Source organism: Haemaphysalis longicornis, unplaced genomic scaffold (assembly GCF_048455015.1).
Source record: "Haemaphysalis longicornis isolate Haplotype H1 unplaced genomic scaffold, Haemaphysalis longicornis Haplotype H1 scaffold_3, whole genome shotgun sequence".
Classification (NCBI taxonomy): Eukaryota; Metazoa; Arthropoda; class Arachnida; order Ixodida; family Ixodidae; genus Haemaphysalis; species Haemaphysalis longicornis.
Window position 1 is genome coordinate 35,098,340 of NW_027526335.1, and position 20,779 is coordinate 35,119,118.

The following is a 20,779-nucleotide window of genomic DNA, read 5'->3' on the forward strand; positions in this document are numbered from 1 at the left end:
AATAGAGATTTACGTACGCATGCGAGCTTATCGTCATATGACCACTGTGTCCATGGACTGCTGCAACAAACAAGCTGCACTGCGAGTTGGGTGAAAAATGCCTCGTCTTGAGTGAAGTTTGTTTACCTCGTGCTGTGCACTTCCTTCCAGCCCAACTTTTCACAAATGGGTTGCTGCTTCAGCTGCAACGAAGACAAGCGGTCACAGGTAGCTGTGATTTGTTTTTTACTCAACTTAACAACCGCTTTCCTTGCGGTGCTGCGGTATGCTTACCACATGACCTAGTCCACTGCTCATCAGTTACGCAAAAACTCCGGGAAGTTTATTACAGTTAACTGGAACTAATTCAAGCTGCACGCGTTTCGAGTGGCTTCTATTGTGGCGGGTTTCGTTTGTGCAAACAGCATCTGTCGGTAACGCCCACCGCCGTGGCAGGAAAAGGCAAATCGCACTGATTGTCGCGATCTGCTCCGCCTGTTAATTGCAAGGACTCAGTTCCCACATTCTGTGTATTTATCAACTTGCTTTTCTCGTTATGACAGGGCGAGCCCAGCGAAAACTCCAGGCTTCTCGCGAACCCCGTCGGCAATGCGTCACAGCACTCTTTCCAGTGAGTCATTGGTTTAACAAGTCTCCCCGTCTCGTTAACTAGCACATTGAGTAGCGCTGTAACCAAACCATAATGCACAAAGCGCATTCATTCGGCTACAGAGGAAGACGCTGTATTTGCGTCAAAGACTTTGCAGCTAAAGTAAAGGTTGACGCTTTGTTTTCAGGCCAGCTTTTAGTTTGCAAAAGACTTCATTTACTTAGGAGCCTTCCACTACCATGTGCAACCTTGAGTTTCCGACACCGTGAATTTAAACGTCTAGTGAACAGCTCTGTCGGTGACAATACACAAGCCGTCCTTTACAATGGAACAGATTTTGTCGGTAGGCATGAACAAAAATTTGCCTAACAAAAATTAATCGTGTGTCCCACTGCGTAGACCTCTGAGTATCCATGCGGGTAGCTGATTTTGTGTGTGGGCCATGTTTAGTCCTGGAAGCACTCTGTCAAAATTCGTTTTTGCGACAAGAGTGTAATTTTAGACACAAATTTGCAGCTATGAACTACGAAATACTCAAGGCGGTCACTTGCTGCTCCTGCTTAAAAAGCGTACTTGTTCTTACGATGTGTCAGCATTTGACTTTTCTTGTCAGGGCACCAGTGGTGGATCAGAAAATGTCATTGAAACATCGCATTCACACTCGGCCAATGATTACTCGTCAACTTGGCCAAAAATGTAGATGGGTGTTTGTTGGTAAAACTATATTTGGGCTCCGAGCACTTTTATTGCCATTGCAAGCGTTGCTGGAAGTCCTGTGTTGGCCCTTAAGACTAACCTATGGGGACAGGCAGCTGTTGTGGGCCACCACCGCTGCTTCAGTGGAACACCGCTGTGCATGGCAGTCAGCACTGCATACTTGTGCATGGTTCTACCAGTCATCCTGCGGGCGTGCGGCTTGCAGAACCTAAATAACTGCAAGGACACATGTCTGTGAATCTTGAGGGTGTAGACAACCTTACGAGACACACCACGTGTATGATCTGCTCAGATATTCAGGAAGTGTGACTCACAAGCGCTCAATGTGCCAAGCTACAGTGTTGAACTGCTAGTGCAAGTTAAGAAATACATTTCTTCATGTAACCATTGTGATATAGAAATACCAACACTCGTACAGCGCGGAAGAAGCTAATATAATTTAAAAAAGGCAACCCAGCCCCCCACTTTTCAAACTTCACTATAAAAAGTTTTCAATCAGTAACAAACATTACATGTACAACTTTGTTACCGATGCCGTTCAAGAAATATGGCCTCAAGCGACACGTGTCAGACGTTTTTTTGATCCTGCCTCGAGTGCCTTGCCGTAGGAAAACGAGAGGGGCAGTGGCCAGCAGGTCTTACCTCGTGTATCTGTACTTTTTGCAAATATAAGAAGCATCTTTAACAAACATAACTCGCTATCTTCCGGAATAGATACGTGTTCAGCCCACATAATAGCTTTAACTGAAGCCTGGCTAAATGCACATGTGCGTGATTCCGAACTTTTTCTGAATTCCTCCCGCTTCTCAATTTATTGCTGCGACCGCACTCAAAGACGAGGAGGCGGTGTTTCGTTGGCAATCTCAAAAGGCATTCCTTCTTCACCTGTCCATGTTCGCAGCAATCTAGAAATATTTTGCTCACTCACAGTTGGCCATCAAAAGTACATTGTTGGTTTATGTTATCGCCCTCCTTCCTTATCGCCAACTTTCGTTAATGAATTACACGATGTTCTTAACATAATTCATACCCGGTTCCCTTCCTGTCCATTGTTCCTTTTTGGTGATTTTAATTTCCCAAACATAAAGTGGCATGCCGCCCCTCCCTCTTTGTCACCATTTTCAAGCGAAGCTAGTGAATTCCTGCAATTTTATCGACTTTTTCACTTACCCAATTAGTTACACTACCCACGAGGGTAACATCGCACGCCGCCAACACCCTTGATTTAATCTTAACAAATACACCTGACCTTGCGTCCGACATTACATGCTTACCGGATATAAGTGACCATTCATTACTCACTTTGTGTATCAATGTGCCATCCCGCACAAGTAGCAAGAAAAGAAAAATAATACGGAACTACAGAAAAGCTAATTTTGAAGCCATAAATTAAGAACTTGTGGTATTCCTTGATGTTTTTAGATGAAAAGCATCTGTTGCTCGGGGGGATGTCCCGCGTCCGTGCCCCGTCCGCAGCGCCTCTGATGATGATTGTGGCAGGATGCCCCCCCTAGGGATTGGCCAACCAAAAAATTCATCACGAGATAGCTTCGCGTTCAACCACCGTCATCTTCCCGTAGGGGAATTGCTGAAGAAAAAGAAGACAAAGCTGCGAAGAGGAGGGCGTGTACGTTGCTCTCGCCCCGTCCGCAGTGCCTCTGAAGATGATTGCGGCAGGATGCCCCGAGGGATTGGCCAACCAAAGAATCCATCACGAGATAGCTTCGCGTTCAACCACCGTCATCTTCCCGTAGGGGAACCGCTGAAGAAAGAGAAGCCAAAGCTGCGAAGAGGAGGGCGTGTACGTTGCTCTCAGCTGGTGCACCAATGTCAACAACCTTTACCTCACCAACGCTGACGGAGACTACTGATTCTACCACAGAGACAACATCGACAAGAACATGATGGACGAGTTTCGGCGCCTCGAGAACCACCGCCTACTCACCGTAACACAACAGTACTTGCATGCCTTTGCCACCGGCGTGGACCCGGACGCGGAATTCCCTCTGGCACTACTAAACACCAGATCACTCAACATAACGGCAACACAATGGAACAACACGGAACCCCCATGATGCTTCGCATCCTCATCAGGGTTCCCCACGGGAAGATGGTGTAATTTTTTTTTTTTTTTTTTTTTTTGAAAGATTACGATGAGTGAACTGTTCAAACTAACTGGGATATGTTTTCTTCCGAAGTTCACCGACTAACCGATAAGTACATCCCCACGCATTTCATTACGACTCGTGCACAATGCCCATGGTACAACCCACACATCAAACGCCTGTCAAACAAAAAGAAACATCTTTATCGTTCTGCTAAACTTTCTCATACCAATGCAAAATGGGCTGCCTACAAAGAAGCTTCTGACAGCTATGTGACAGCTCTAAAAGATGAAGAAAATGCTGTCGAATGTATTACCATCCATGCTAAAATCAAATATGAATCAATTCTTGCGCACTATTAACCCAATGTCTAATGATTCCATCTCTCTCGTAGACATGTCTGGTGATTATGTTTCTGAAGATGAATGTGCTGGTATCCTTAACGAAACATTTGTAAACAATTTTTCACATGAATCAAACAGCTCTTTGCCACTCCTACCTTACTGCAATTATGTCCCAATGCCACCAGTGACCGTCGACGATCCTGGTATTGCCGCTCTTATAAACAATTTAAAGTTTCGTTCTTCACCGGGTTATGACAGTGTTGACGCTCAATTTTTGAAAAATACAACTGTGATAAGCTCAATCATCTTGGCAAAAATTTTTCAGCAATCACTCAATCAATCTACGCTACCACTTGAATGGAAAATCAAAAAGGTGGTTCTAATCTATAAATCTGGAAATAGATGTTCTCCTACTATCACCCCATTTCCCTTACTAATACCGGATGCAAGCTTCTAGAACATATATTATTCACAAATCTTGTAAACTGCCTTCAATCAGTCATTTTTCACTCCAGCGCAACACGGGTTTCGTAAAACATACTCCTGTGAAACACAGCTCATATCCTTCACTGAAAAATTGCACACTATCATGGACAGTTCGTCTCAAGCAGACTGCATTTTAGATTTTTCTAAAGCATTCGATAGTCTATCATCAACTTCTACTTCACTAGCTAACTAACCTCAACCTTGATAAAAACGGGCTACAATGGATTTAATCCTTTCTGACCTGCTTCACTCAATTTGTTCATGCTAACAGCTTTAACTCTTCTTTCAGTGAAGTGGGCTCTGGGGTCCCACAAGGATCCGTCCTAGGGCCCCTCCTATTTCTTATCTATATTAATGACCTTCCCTCGAATGTGTGCTCTAATATTCATTTGCTTGCAGACGATTGTGTGATTTTTCGTAAGATTAATAGTAGTGATGACACTAGAATCCTTCAGTCTGATCTAACTACTGTTTCTAGCTGGTGCCTAACTTGACTGATGGAATTGATTGATTGATTGTGGGGTTTAACGCACCGACGCAACGCAGGCGATGAGGCGCGCCGTAGTGGAGGGCTCCGGATTAATTTTGACCACCTGGGGATCTTCATCGTGCGCCGAAATCTCGTACACACGGGCGTTTTTGCTTTTCGCCTCCATCAGAAAAGCGGCCGCCGCGGCCGGGAATCGAACCCGCGACCTCGTGCTTGGCTGATGGAATTAAACTTTAACAAATTTAAGGTTATGCATGTATCCCACAACCTTAAGCATCGGTCAACTTACTACCTAAACAACATAGCTTTAGAACCAGTTACATCATATAAGTACCTTGGAGTGCACATTACAACTGCACATTATAACCTCAGCTGGTCACCACATATTGAACATAACAACGCTAAGAGCCTGTTAGGGTATTTACGCTGCAATTTTTCTAGAGCCTTATCATCACACAAAATTATCACTTTACATATCCTTAATATGCTCCAGGTTAGAATACGCAGCATCGGTATGGGATCCAAGCCATAAAAATCTAATAATTTCGTTTGCTTTATCCTGTCAAACTATAACTGTACTGCCAGCATATCTTCAATGAAAAGCAGCCTTTCTCTTCCCTCTTTATCATCACGCAGGAAACTTTTTCGGCTAACCATGCTGCACAAAATATATCATCATTCCACTCTGCGCAACGAACTCTTACCCCAACCACTGTACATTTCCCATCGCATTGATCACCGTCACAAGGTGGGCATTAACTATTATCATACAAAATCTGCCACTCAGTCATTCTTGCCACATTCATCCCGGGAATGGCACCACCTTCCAGCTGAAATTGCGGGTATCACTGATAACCAATTGTGCCGAGCTGCCCTAGCCAGTATTGTATATGCAGGAAATATCTGATGTTTCATCTCTGTTTATGTGACCACATTGTTTCGGTAATACTAATTTGCTTTGTCTTTTCTTTTCCTTTTTATGCACACCACGTTTTTGTAACCACGCTACCTCATTTTATGCCTTTTTTGTACCACTCCCCTCTGTAATGCCTTTGGCTATAATAAATAAATAAATAATACACAAAGCAAATGTTTCATGCTGTGTTGTTGCCCGTGTGCAGTTCATCCCATCAAGCACCATCCTGCTGCTAAATGCTTTGGCTAGGCCTGCATGGACGGCCAAGCCAGGCATGCTGCAGCAGTAGCAATCGTAGTTGAAGAAACGGCGCCGTGCATGGACGAAAGACAAAGTTGGGGGTGCTACTGAACGCTGTGCTAAAGGGGCAATACTATGCACCCAATTAGTTGCGGTAGAAATGTGGTTAATAACAGCCACCGAAATGCGTTTCCAGACTAAATACCGCATGACAGTAAAATGTTGTTTTCTGCAGAAAAGCAATGCTTTATGCCTAGAAGAAGAGTTGGTTGGTGGCTGGTTGCTTTATTTTCTGTGAAATACAATTACTGTGTGGCTAAATGAGGGCTGAGATAAGAGTACCGAAGAGCTGCCTTTAGTTCCACATGCGAATGCTGCGGTCGCGTTTTATGTGTCCAACAAACTTGTGTAACTGAACAGAAACTTCATCGCTCTAGTTGCACTGAGAAGTACAAAAGTTGAGGGGGTTGTTGGGACTGACAGGTTAGGCTCCTGTTTTAACTGAGAGGTCACGTTTTAAATCTCCTCAACAAACCTATTTTGGTGCAAGCAACACTTTGCTTAGAACAAGTGGAACAGCCGCGCCATTTGCACCATTGAGCGCCGAACCACATCTGCGCCACAGAGCCTGAATTGAGCTGCATGGTACGGCTGCCATGATGCCTGTGCCCGAAAACTTGGCTGAAACCATGGCTGAAACATCGTGTTTTTGGTTTCAGTGCGGGTATGGTTTCGGTTTCATCAAGGCCTATGCGCAGCTATGGAAATTGACCTTTGCTTAGCCGTAAGGCCGCAGGCACGAGGCGTGTTCTCCTCCTTCACTTTAGATTTATTTGTGTCGCATTTGCACGATTTTGTTGGCCGGTGCTGGGTGCTGCACCACAATAAATAGAAAATGACAAAGTGACTGAAATGTTTTTGTGTCACATTGCAAACAGTTAGAAAACAATAATATTCGCATGGAAGGTTGCTTATTGGAGGTGAAATTAAATTTCGTCGACCATTTTTGACGAGCATTGCTGCATGTATTGGACAAACAGTGTCTTGGACGCTTTCCCTCGCTTGTTAATTCGGTTCATTTTAGCCTCTGAGTTTTGGGGTTGGCTTTGCTTATATGGAGAATGGTCCAGCATTAATTAGCCTTCTAACACACCTGTTACATAGTCTACTGCGTACGTCCGTCGACTCCCGCAACCCTGCGACAGGCGGAGACAATGCTACATTTTGCTTCGCAGGCCCTGAAACCGCTGTTCGATAGAAAAGAAAAATGCAAGCAAACGCCTTGTTTTACAGAATGCCGCCGTGAGTTCACTCAACACTGCCGTCTACCAGACACGAATCGAGGCCTCTTATCTGATCCCCTTCGACTCTGCGCGTGAGGTTTACCCTTTAAAGGAGCCATGAAGACAAAATACAAATTGGGTTTGTTAAAAAGACTGCTTAGTCCCGATAACAATGATACCAATATCATCGCAATCTTCAAACAAATAACGGAGATATTAAAGAAAACGTGTGAAGCAGTCGCGACCCCCTAGCCAATTTCCCGCAACTTTTCTATGACGTCACGGAACCTTGTTTGTGCGATTGGCGGCCGCCTAACTGACCTGTCGCGACGACACATGACTGGACGTCTGTAATGGGGCCTCTAGTTCCATTTGACCGCATCACTTGAATGCTAACGTGCAGGTAACGCACTGAAAATTATGTTTTATTGTTGGCCCGTATGACGTCATTCTTGCTCATAACACGTCACTGTGGCGCAAAATTTGAAAGTTTTTAAATACTTCTTGCTTTTTTTTCGTTAAAAAAACATCTTTTGTGGCTGTAATGGAGCTGAGTGAGATACTGAATCCTAGTTCTTTCAAATTAAACGAAGTTGTATTTTCTCTTCATGGCTCCTTTAAACGGTGATAACGCGGTGCACTCACTGGGGACAGAGGTAGATAACTGCGCATGTTGTAAATTTTCAGATATAGTACAAGAACTCTGTTCCAGGTTCAAAGTAGGTTCTAGTGTGCGGTAGAATGAGTAATGTAGTAGATAAATACATCTAACTTAATTGGCATGGTGCTGGCACAGCAGCCTGAGCCAGCCCCTGCCAAACGGCCTTTCTGGCTGCTCCAAACCTGCTCCGAAAGGCTTTTGTGGCTGCTACAAAAGACACGTTTTCCTGCTCCAAGGACCGCTCCCAAGCCGTTCCACCCCTGTTAGAAGTAAATTGGAAGTTGGCATTTTCCTTCTCGTGACGCTGAAGTTTACAGCACACACACTGAAGAGGAACCGCATTGAAAGTCATTGAATACATTTCAGGTGAAGCAGGTGCCGCCACCTAGGATAATGAGTAGAAACTACTCGTGCGATTCCCCAGCTGCATAATGGCTCTCTATCCAACCAGACGGGTTGATTAGAGAACCTGCTTTTAATAATGTTGAAGAACTGAAGCTTCTGCCTTTTCTTAAATTGTATTCAGCAGTAGTGACCGCATGCATTTGTTTTACATTTACTCGTACCCAAATTAATGTTTGCTTCAGAAAAAACGTTTTGACAAGCTCCATCAACCCCATTCCATCATTCAGAGTTTTTGATATCACAAATTGTAGTGAAAGAAATCATACAGGGTGGTAACAAGCTGTTTTGATGTTTTTGGCGTTTTCTACATTAATAAGTTGCTGCTGTTGCCGCGAGTGGTACATTTGTGTTCATATCGATGTAAGGTACCGATAGAGACCAACTTGTTTGCACGCTTGAGGGGTCCTTTTAAATCAGGAACTTGGTAAAATCAAAGCAGCAAGGCTGTGGGCAACTGCTGTTGATATTTTATTGGCTCATGGTGGGAATGAAAATTATTTGTGGAAAAAAAGTGAGAACAAAATGCTAAAAAATCTGAAAATGGACTCAACGAAATCACAAAGGTCTAAGCAATCCATCATCCTCTTGCAAATAACTCGAAAATAAAAATATTTAAAAAAACAGACTATGTGATTTCAGCATATTCTCCCACATACACCCGTTAAAAGGAAAGGGTTAGAGTGCAACTGAATTTTGTGAAAACCAAAAACAGTGATCAGATGGGGTTCTGGTTCAGTAATAAGATTGATTTTATGGGGTCTGATGCAGTGAGACCTGTTCCTTCAATGCCCGAAAGGAAACAGAAGCTTGTTGAAATGCAAAAAGCGGTGTAAAAGTGCTTCCACATTAGTAAACCATTCTGGGAATTTCTGGAGCTTTTGAAGCTTGTCCTACTAGTGCAGGACAACTGGGTCCCTTGAAAAAAAAAACGCAGCAATGAAATGCACGCTTTGTTTGTGTGCCACTTTTGCTAGCTCAATGTTCATGTCCTTGAGAGCCGCCAGTGGTGAGTTTCCCTTTGTGCTTGTCCTACTGCAGTGACAGCTATGGAGGGATCCAGAGTGGATCTGTGCACCTTGCCAAAGGAGACGACCAGAATGCTCTCAACAGGATCATCCACCAGACGGCTGCGTAAGCAACTTTCTTGACCGTGCCAGATCGCACAAGGCTCAGAAGTCCCCTTCCAACCTTGTGGGCTGGGTAGAAACCTCTGTGCATGCATTACCTCCAGGCACTCCAAAGCACAACAGCCCAGATTTGTTACTCCATAAAACAAGCAGTGCCTCCATATTGTGAATGCCCATTGCATGCCTTCGTTTTCTGACAAGCTGCACCAGTCTGTTTCACCATTCACAATTTATGACATCTTCGGCACACCAAGACATGGTATACTTGGTAGGGCAAGCAAAATACTGGCAGCTGGTATGCCAACTGCTGGAAGGGGAAATCATTGGGTGACAAACTAAAGTTAGTGGGGTGTACCACTTATGTAACAATGTGGCTATGTGCACTGTGCTTACTTCTTACAATCAAGCTCAAGCTGAGGTTTTCATATCACTAGAATTAGACAACAGAGCTATCAATCGGTATGCTGTCAATGACAACTTGCCTGTCAGTGATGAAACGTGCACACCAAGTTGGTGGAGTGTCTTGGGGTCTTGACAGTGCACGGCCAGACTAGAGTAAACGGCACTTTTGTGTCACTCTGCTACAGAGCCGCATGGCGGTAACAACTCATCTATGTCAGTTCTTAGTTTTAACACGAGTCAATCAGTACAGACCAGTTGGTGATGTTGTCTGGTGACCTCAACCATCAAGGGAGAAGAATGTCTCGTGGTGTTGCAGCTCTATCTTCGCCTTTCCTGTTTGCTTAGTTTAATGAAATGCGGTTATTTACATCAAACTTGGCACAATTACTGCATTTGCACTATTCCAACATGCCCTCGATTGAAATGCACAGGTAACTTTACTGAAAAAAATGAGAGAAAATTGACTCCAATTCTACCACGCAGATGTAAAGGACATCACACGACATCTCTGGCAAAACTTAAACAGGAACGTTGAAAGTGTTTGCAATTTGTAGTGCCTTGACCTTCAAAATTTTCAGCATGATATGCTGTTCGTTCATTCATTGCTTCTTTACGAACTCTGCCAGAATCTAGATGTTCTCAAAATGTCTATGCTTGGGGCTGGCTATAGGCTTCTCCCATCTATGTGGCCATGCTAGCCAGGAAGGAGAGGACCATTCAATGGCCCACATTATCCTTGGGCACCCGGGGGATAAGAGGGTCAGCGAGAAAAAGAAAGCCTCTGTGCTGGGTCTTTACAGTCAGATAAACTGGATCCTCTGGGGGCTCCTGTTAATGAGAGACAAAAAAAGAAAGCGTTGCTTGAGTAATATGAAACCTGCTGGCCACATATGAAGCCAAGGAGGTGCTTCCACCTATCAGGAGGTCTCCCCTGTGCATTGTTCAGTGCGTGATCACACAGCTTTGCTTCCATTTTGTCAAACGCTGGGTAAGAACCACCGAATCCTTGAAGAATGATCTTTTTCTGCCAAACCCCGTTATTACAGTGACTGATGGCATTTCAGTAGTGTTGCGCATGGGCCATGCATGTGAACGATCGCTCCATGGCTCTGTCCGAGGCTCAAGTCGCAAGGACTTTCCCCCTCAGGAACGTGATCGACGTGTCGGCCCTGGACTCCCAGCTGGAGCAGCACGAGTACCTGAACCGGGGCCGGCAGTACTCCCAGCGCGTCTCCCTGCTGGCCCTGCCCGCTGCGGGGGCCCCCTGCCTGCTGGACTCTGGGGGGGCCCCGCCGCAGGAGGTCCTCGCCCGGCCCCCCCTGGCGCCCGCCCACCTGCACAGGGTACGTGCGCTCTCCTCCTCCTCTGGCAGCAGTTCACGGGGGTTCGGTATGTTCCTGCCAGATGGTCCGTCATGAGAGATTGGCGGTGGGTGTGCGTGCAGAACACCTTGCCCCCTTTTTGGTGCGTCCAAGAAAACATTCCTTTCCAGCTGAAAATATTCGTTCACCTTCATGTAGCCCTCTAATGAATACATAATTGAATTCCTTTTCTAAAGATATCAGTTTTTAAGATGTTTTCATGATTGCAACTGAAATTAGCCAAATCAATTTTTACCCAGTTGTCAAAGAAGTTGATAAAAAAAGGGGTTCTATATATAAAAAATAAATGATTGTACCAGAAATTCAGAATACACGTTATGTGAGAAGGTTTCCAGAACACTTCTCGGAATCAAAACAAATTTGCAGACGACAGTTCTTCAGATGCAAAAAAGTTGTGGAACGATCTCATGCAGATTCATTCTAGGGGCACAAGCAAGCCTTGTCTGGTTTATTTAAGTCACCAAGTGCGCCTCTGCTTAATTTGTGTGCATCAGACTCGGCATAAGCTTCTGCTTTTGGTTCTTCCGGTGCAGTTTTGCACCCTTGTCGCAGAGTGACAATTTTGGGCAACCTGCAGTGCACTTCGAACCTGTATTGCGTTGCACAGGCCCACGTCCTCCACTGTTTCCTTTCTGCGTCCTTCCCCGTGTCAGGGTGGCGCTTTTTTCTCGCATCATGCACGTAGATACGCATGGCGGCGCACCACACTTCTGCCACCCTAGCCCACTGCACAGCGGTGGCACGTGGTCACGTCGCGTGTTCCCTTTCTTCTCTGCTGCACCAATCGTGTGTCCCCCTCTGTTATGATTGCCTCAAGGAGGTGCCGCAAAGGAGGAGGGCACAGAGGCGCCCGGTCAACCCCCCTAGTGCTTGTGCACTGAACAAATGGTCAGCATTCTTGTGCCTGCCCCATGTGGCCAAGCAGGGGCTTTGTTTCAGATGACGTGATTTTGTATGGTCCTCTTTCCATTTCAGGGGCAACAAACCCTCTCTTTGACATAGAAACTGTCAATAACTGCCTTTGCATTTACACCGAGCACATGATTCTCATAGAAGCTTGCGTTGCCAGAAAATCTGCCCAGACGTGAAAGTAAAACTTGTTGGGGCATGCCTGATGATATTCACTGTTGATTTATTATGACTTAGCTGTCAGAACTTACACTGGTGATTCACTGCCACCTTGTGAGACTCGCAATTTGAGCCCTGGTTGCAGAAATGAGGCGCGCCAGAATAGACGCTGGCGCGCTGAGGAGCTGCTACACAGCTGAACCCCGCCGGGACACCTTGGGTAATTGGGATGCTTTATGAGTAGCACCAGCACAGTTCCTAGCCCCGCAGAGGTGTCTGCACCCACAGACATTTTGTCCTTTGCAACACCACCCACCCGAGCACGATTGGGTTGGACCGGGCTGCGCCTGGTGTAGCCATGTCCAAGGAAAAGGGTTGCTGAGTTAATACTGAGATTGTTTTTTGACCTTCACAGCCTGGCAGCTGAAACAACATGCAACTTAGGCCCCTGCCTCAACTGCCGCCAATTTCTGCCCGACAACTTCCTAGTCTTCCTTCTCTGGTTCATCCCCTAGGACAGGGGTCAGCAAACCGCGGCCCGCAGGCTGCATGCGGCCCACAGAGCAGTATTGTGCGGCCCCCAGCACATCAGTACCTCCACACCCACCCCCACCTCCCCTCGTCACCTCTTACCTGGAGGTCAACATGGCAGTTTTGACCATCCAGTTTTTATTCGATGCATTCTATTCGAGTTTTGTGATTTCTATTCAATTGTTGTGCATTATTTTCAATTAGTCGTTTTTTTCTCTTTGCCTGCAAAGGCGCCGCGCCCCAATATACAGTGGGGCTCCCGCCGTGTCGGCTTAATGCAACTCGACCCGCCACCTCACAAGGTTGCCGACCCCTGCCCTTGTCATTTACTTGCCCAAGGATCACGTGATCTGTGGCTGGCGAGCGTCTTGCAGGCGAGAGTTGCCTCCGTTGGAGAGTTGCCTCCGTGACAAAGCACTAGTTGTTGGATCTGTGGCTTGGAGAAGAGCAAAGTGATGTTGCAGCTTGCTGGGGTGTGATGACAGGAGCATAGTTGTTGTATTTTTATGAAGAGGATGATTCATGGGGAAAGCTATAAGCCAACAGAACGAGAAGGAAGACGAGGAACCTTCTGACGCCATGTTGGTATAAAGTGATAAAGCGATTCAGTCTAATGTAAATACAGTCATTTGTTCTTTGTGGCGGCTTCGGACTCCTTTCTTCATCAATAGTAATGCTCCCAAGCTCTGTCCACCAATGCGCTGCTGAGCTTTTGTAAGCGTAAATTGCTAGTGTTAAGCCTGTGCACAACAAAGGCACATTTAAGAAAGAAAGATGCCGGAGTGCAGTGGAGTCAACGGAAACAGCTGGGAACCTTTTCATAGTTCACACAGCTAAAACTGGAGGAAGTGGTATTCAAAATCCACTTAAAAGTTGGGTACCAAGTTGGTGACTGTTAATGGACATTGGGGCATCTGTATCTTTAACTCTTTCGTTACCGCAGGAAAATTGACCGATTTTTATGGGTCCAAGAAAACATTTTTTTTTTTTTTCTGATAAAAAAATTGGTTAGGTACTAATTATGAGAACACAAAATGCAGATTTAATGGCCTTTCCAATAACACCAGTTTTTAGATGTTTCTATATATCATAGTTGCGAAAAAAATACCAAAATCAAGAATTTTGTCAAAATGTAGGAAAAAATGATAAACAAGGAGTTGTATATAACAAACCACTGGTAGTAGAAAAAAATTAGAATATACATTTTGTGGGGCAACATTTCAAAAACACGCCCTAGAAGAAATGTTGACGTGCGCGGAACAGTTTTTCAGATATAAAAAAAATGTTAGCACGCGCAGTGCTCGTGTCATGCGGTGAAGCCCAACATCCAATTCAAAATGTGCAATTTCGGGTGGTTCCAAGAAATCTGGAGGTTTGACATTATCAGAGGCACCAATTTGCCCCCCCATAACGTAAAAACATCTTGTCAATGACAGACTTTGCATTTACGGCCAGCACAATATTTGGGACAAGCACACGATGCGGAAAAGCATGCATGAAGTTGACAATGGAACTCCGTGGTTGATGCTTGTTGACATTGACGGTCAGTTATCTCTCGAAACATAAAGTTGAGCCTTATTATCATCTTCTGACTCGCAATTGTGGCCTTGCTTGCAGGAATGAGGTGCGATGCGCTAGAATCGTGCCCTGCAAACTTTGGCCAAGTAGCTGTTGCGCAATAAAAAAAAATCAGCACAACGAGCCTCCTCCATTGCAGCGCCACCTAACATTTTGAAATGAAACAGTACAAAAACTTATCAGAGACTCCATCTGAATAGACAGTTCAACTAACCAGCAACACTAGACCCCCGGAGATACCCTCGTATGGAAACGAAACTGGAAGGCGAACAGCTGGCTGTGTGTAAGGCCGGTTTGACGCGCTGTCCTCGTCGGAACAGATATCTGGCGACTGGGTGTGATCTTTTCACTTGCATCTGAAGTTCTTATCGCAGAAATCGGGCTAGGGTTCAGTTAAATCAGGAGCAGCATGCTTTGTTCGAGGATCAGTCGCGGACGCTCAAGGTGCCATGGCAGGTAGCCTTGAAGTTGGGTAACTGCATAGTAGTGCTAAAAATGAATTTCACGGTGCTGAAACGAAACCGAAACTGTTGTAAACTGTTCGCGAATGGTCTTGGGGTAAGAACTACCACACAACTTAGAACAACGTGCACAAAGGAAACAAAACTGCCTAAAATCATAAAGTAGTTTTGCAAACGGGCACTTCTTTACATTTTCAGTTGATTTCTGGGATTATTACTGTCAGAGTGCAAACCTGACGATTGAAAATCGTTTGCTGGTTCATCATTCATGCCCTGATAACAAAAAGCAAACGCTGATGCAGAGTAATTACGAGTGCCACACATACTTCGTTGGTAGCAGTGACACGCGATGACCACGCCTTTTTTCCACACCCAGGTGGTTCAAACGCGTGTCAAAAATCACGTTTTTGTTGCAAAAATGAAAACAAAACTTATTTTGAAAGGCCATTTTCTGATCTAACTCCAAACAGCTTTACTTGTTTGAGCAACTCCTGGACCGTTATGAAAAGGCGCTCCAAAAGTATCATTCAAATTGAACGATTTTGAATAGGCGCGGTAACAAAAGAGTTAATCGGGGAAGCAGAGTATGAAAAGGGCTCCTTGCAGCATTACAAGTTGCGTCCAAGCCAGGTGAAGCTGACGTTCAGAGGCAAAAACATCCCTGTCAAGGGATAAATCTACCTAGGACTGACTACAAGCTCCCCTTGGTAGTCGTGAACGGTCAGTAACCTGCATTGCTTGGAAGCAACTGGCTGGAAAAGGTTGAGCAATTTAGCTTAACCTTTTGTTTGCTTAACCTTTTGGCATGAAATATTGAAGTTGGAAACAAGCAAAGGAAGAACTATCCCGCAGATGGAAGATGCAGCCAGGCCTGCAAAAGTGAAGTCACAGGAATCAAAGAACCTCCAAGGAGTCCTCAGCAAGTGCAAGGACCTCTTCCGACAGTACGGGACTGATCAATGGTTTCCAGGTCCGAGCATGAGCTAGAGAAGGGGCCGTGCCAACCTTCACAAAGCCCAACAGCTCCCCTATGCTTTGAAGGATCCAGTTGAGAGTGATCTGCGCAGACTCCACCAACAATGCATCATCTCACAAGTGGAGAAAAGCGAGTGAGCAGCGCCACTAGTGGCAGTCTTGAAGAAAGATGGAACAGTTCAATTGTGCGAAGACTTCAAAGTCACCATCAACCATGTCATTGAGCAGCAGTATTATGCTCTACTGAACGTCGAAGGCCTTCTAGCATCGCTTGCAGGAGAAAAGTGTTCCGCGAGGTTGACTTGTCAAACGTTTACCACCAGCTGGAGTTGGACACGGCCAGCAAAGAAGTTATGATTATTAGCAATCACAAATGGCTGTATTGTTTCAACAGACTTGCATATGGTGTGTCCATGGCACGGGCTTTTTTTCCAAAGAATGATGGATCAAATGGGAGGTTTTACTCAAAACAAGAGTATACAACCATTGCATACGGCCGGTGATGACACATGAAGCTAAAACTTGGCACCTTGCTAAACAACTAGAGAGCAAACTTAGGTCGGCTCAACAAGCCATGGAACTAATAATGTCAGGAGTAACACTCAGGGTCAGGAAACAAGCTACCTGGATCAGAGAACAAACTCAGAGAGAAGATATCCTAGTTCAAATAAAGAAAAAGAAATGGACTCGGGCTGGCCATGCAGTGAGACGAACCGACAACTGGCGGAGAATTGGGGTAACAAAGTGGATATCGAGAGATGGGTCTTGAAGAAGGGGAAGGCCAACACGATGGAGGGACGAAATAAAGAGATTCAAGGGTAAACTGTGGACGCGAGTGGCACAGGACAGGAGTGGCTAAAGGTCGATGGGAGAGGCCTTCGTCCTGCAGTGGACCTTAGTGGGCTGGCGGTGATGGTGGTGATGATGATGATGGATCAAATCTCCACGGTTTGGACTACGTGGTCTGCCGCCTGGATGGCATCCTTGCAAGTGCACCGGCTGTTGAGTCACTTGAGGCTGCTTGACGAAGTGCTAACGCTACTGCAACAACATGGAGTCGGAGTGAAGCGTGACAAGTGCAGTTTTTGGCAACCAGAAGTTGAGTACTTGGGATACTGCATTTATGGAAATGGCTTACATCCTCTGGAGAACAAAGTAGCTGTGATTGCAGGCACACCAGAGCCCAAGAATGTATCTGAATTGAGATCCTACTTTTAGTACTGCTCAATTACTACGGGCCCTTCCTGGAGAACTTTTGTCCACTAAGCTGACACAACTGTTGAAGTTCTTCAGAAAGGCTTGAAATGGTCCTAGACAGAAGAGTTTTGGAAATTGAAGCAGTTTTCGCTGAAGTGAAGAGTCAATGGCTCGCACATTAAGATCAACTCGAGCAACTCGGGCTTGTATGTAACTCCTCGCCATGCGCTATCAGAGCGGTCTTGTCACACATATACCGGGAGAACAGGAACAGCCGATCTCATTCATATGAAGAGTGCTAACTTCCACTGAGCTGAACTATGCCCAAATTAAGCGTGAAGCTCTTGGCATACTACATGGAGTTAAGAAATTCCAGAAATACTTGTATGGGAGAAAATTCACCCTTCTAACAGACCACAAACCCCTGACGGCCATCTTCGGACCCAAAACCAGAATCCCTGCACTAGCTGCCGCTGGGATGCAGAGGTGGGCTGTCACTTGAATGGCACATGACTACGACATGGTCCACAGGAAAAAATGCGGAGCAAGGCAATTCCGTCGTGTTGTCAAGATTGCCTCAAGATATTCCAGAGAGGGAGGGGCAAAAGAAGTTTGCGTTTCTCATATCAAGGGTCCACGAACTGCCCATACATAACAAGTCAAGGTTTCGCCAAGAAAACAAAAGATCCAATCTTGTCAAGGGTTTTGCATTTCACTATGCACGGTTGGCCAGGCCAAACCGAGTAAATCTTATGAAAGCAACGCAAGAGGCTACTTTTAGTGGCCAGGACTGGGTCATGAAATCTAGGAATTTGTAAGCCAGTGCTACCCTTGCGCTTTGTGCACAGCCGCACCGCTACATTCTTGGACCTGGGCGACGTCACTGTGGGAATGCATCCATGTTAACTACGCTGAAATCGACAGGGAGAAGTTTTTCATAGTACTAGACAGTCACTCAAAATGGTCCAAAGTGCTCGCCACTAAGATTGCACCTTTTGAGAAGACAGTTAACTGCACACTTCAACCTACAGAGGCCAGATGTTCAATCTTGCAGTAGTGAAGCATCAAGACCAGCAGATTGAGGCATATGCGCCAACTGGGCATGTGTGCCATGTGCAACATGCGTCCACCTCTGAGGAACAACATGAGCTCACTCTCTTACTTGTCGTTAAAACATCCTGGCTGAAACACTCTGGCGGACCACTTCTGAACTTTCGGTTTCCCCTTAGCCAACCCATACTGGCCATGCTGCTTAACGTTTTGTCATTCTCTCGCATCCTTCATGTACCTTGTAATGTCCCGTAGATACATCCGTCCCCATATGCACAGCCAGCATTCTACTGAGTTCCTGCTGTGCAATCCTGGCCCCAGTCATTACAAATAGACAAAACAGCTCTCACTGTACAGAGGGGTGATGACTGCGAGCCACCACACCTGGCCGGCGCGCATGCGCAGGATGGTTGTTTGCTGGCAAGTGCCCCGAGATCTGACATGTAGCGACACAGAGGTTGCTTTTGCTTTGCTGGTTTCACTGCAACGCAGTAAACTTTCTTGCCATTCAGGAAATACAGAGCCGTGGCCATTGCAGCTTCGCTTGCCGCAGGGCAACGGAGAAACAGTTTGCGCCAGCTCATAGCAACGCATAGCGTGGGCTGCCTGCAAGGAGGTCATTGGTACTACCTGCTGCTCTAGCTATTCCTCTGGTGGAGCCGAAATTAAAAATAGCTGCTTGTCGAGAATTTGTGGTTCTCAGATGGGCTAAATTCTCTTCCCTTTTGAACGTGCAACCAAGGTGCAGCTTGGGGATGAACTTTTAAAACCCTCAGTAGTGCCAAATGCCCCGAATGCATGGCACTGCCAAACAATGGCCAAAACCTCTGTCGTAGCTCATTTTCTCTCTGGGATCGTAAATGGTCCTGCTCCATGCCCTCGGGCGCCCGCGGGGCTCGGCAAGATCTCTCTGTGCTCCTTCCCAGGTGGACGCCCTGATTGAAAGGGTGCAGCAGGTGCTGGCAGACGTCCAGGTGGAGCACAAGGAGGACCTGGTGGTCCAGCTGTGCAGTCCGCCCTGACCGGCGCTCCACGCCCGCTTCTCTGGCCTGCCTTTGCCCGTATTCGTTGTTTCTTGTACATAGTGTGTTGCCATAAACGCTTTTGCATGTGTCCCAGCCTCCTTTTTGTTCCCCCGGCTCCTTGGGATGGCAGACAGGGCAAGCCACCAGTGCGTCCGAGAGGGCTGAGCGTCAGCTCCAACCTGCAGCACCAGGCACACACACCCCCAAGGACAATGCATTTGGCGCCAACAGGTAGCAAGGTGCGTGGCTTCGTTGTTCCAGCTGCGTTGGCTTCAAGTCGGCGGCTGTGCTCCTTCATCTGGTATGGGCGTGGCAAGCCTTTACTTTTTAAACAGCACAGCACAGGGTCCACTGGACCTTGGTGCATTGCACGAGGGCTGTTCCATCCTCCTGCCACGTCATTTTTTCCCCTTTGATTCTTCCAGCACCCACGACATCCAGTGTGGGTTCCCTACATGGTGCATTCTGCTATTCCAACAAACACACTCACGATAAGATAGCCTGTTCAAAGACATGCGGCTGGTTGAGGATGCTCGCAACACTGGGGCTCTTCAATTTAGTCTTGGACTCGCCACTGCTATTCCAATAATTCTCCACACCATAGGGATGTGTGGGAAGAACGAATGCCGGACTGCTTCTCGGGGAGTCTCCAGCGAGTCCAGGATGGATAATCAGAGCTCCACTGAGGACTCAGATTACGTTTGCATCTCATACAACATAGCTCTGACAGGCTTCATGAGTTTGGTGGTCTGCCAAATACAGTTGCTTAATCAGGCTGGAAGTTCCAGCAATGGTAAGTTTTCATTTGCAAATAATGCTTTGATGTCTAAGCCCCTTGCATTAAGCCAGCAGTTCTCGGCCATGGGTGTACCAGGAAACCCCTTGAAAACTGGTGGGGCCAAAGCAGGGATGGGGGGATCGGAGCATGAAACAGATTTCTTTAATTTACTAGAGTGTCACATGACTGTTTTGGACAGTTCATCAATACATTAGTTGCACAGTCGTACTCAAGCAGCTGTGCACCTGCAGCCACATTCAACCTGTTCCGCCACTTGTATGCAATCCTGGAAGCGGTATGCTCACGTGCATACTTCGTAGGAAAGCGTAACAAGAGCTTTTATACAGTTATCTCGTGGAGAAGGGAGAACATTGCTTAGTTCAGCCAAAATGCCTCAAGGCTCACAGTGGCAAACTTCACCTTCATCCCTGTGTTTTCCTGGGGCTCCACATTTTTAAATTGACCCTTTCATATGCAAAGCAATTTACAGGAGCTTCAAAGGGGGCCATAAGGCATGTGTGATGACGTCTGAGGAAATTCTGGAAAGTAGTCCTTGATGCGGCAACTTGTGTGCTCAGATGGGACATGATTGTGGGTCTGTCACTCTTGATACTTACCCGAGCCCACAAGGTCGCTGAGCAGCTTAAAGGCAGGGTAATCGGGGTCCTGCTTGCGTTGAAGTCTGTGAAAACTTGAAAGCATCCGATGTGAATGCGGAGGTCTGCATCCTCGGGGGACACATACCAGCTTGTTGCTTCATACCACCACAGAGCTCCACTCCCACCCCACCACCCTTCTATTTAAATGGGTCTAGGGCCTTTTGTTCGAATAAAAGTCTGCCTTCGCCAGTCCTGCTAACCCACTTGAACCAGCTATGAAGTTGTATATGACATACGAAAGCCCCTCACTTGTTGTGGGGAAGCTGGGAAACTTGCAGCCGAAATGATCTTGTGCGAGTTTGTGCAGAAC

The 20,779-nt window shown here is 46.2% G+C and overlaps 1 protein-coding gene across 1 annotated transcript; it reads left to right on the plus strand.

Moving 5' to 3' along the window:
• The first annotated feature begins 38 nt into the window (after nt 1–38).
• On the plus strand, nt 39–19,120 carry Lamtor1 (Late endosomal/lysosomal adaptor, MAPK and MTOR activator 1). Its single transcript, XM_077702873.1, has 5 exons — nt 39–207; nt 543–610; nt 9,275–9,367; nt 10,913–11,108; nt 18,934–19,120. The coding sequence occupies exons 1-5, from the start codon at nt 166–168 to the stop codon at nt 19,027–19,029; spliced, it is 495 nt and encodes a 164-aa protein (XP_077558999.1). The 5' UTR covers nt 39–165; the 3' UTR covers nt 19,030–19,120.
• The last annotated feature ends 1,659 nt before the right edge of the window (nt 19,121–20,779 follow it).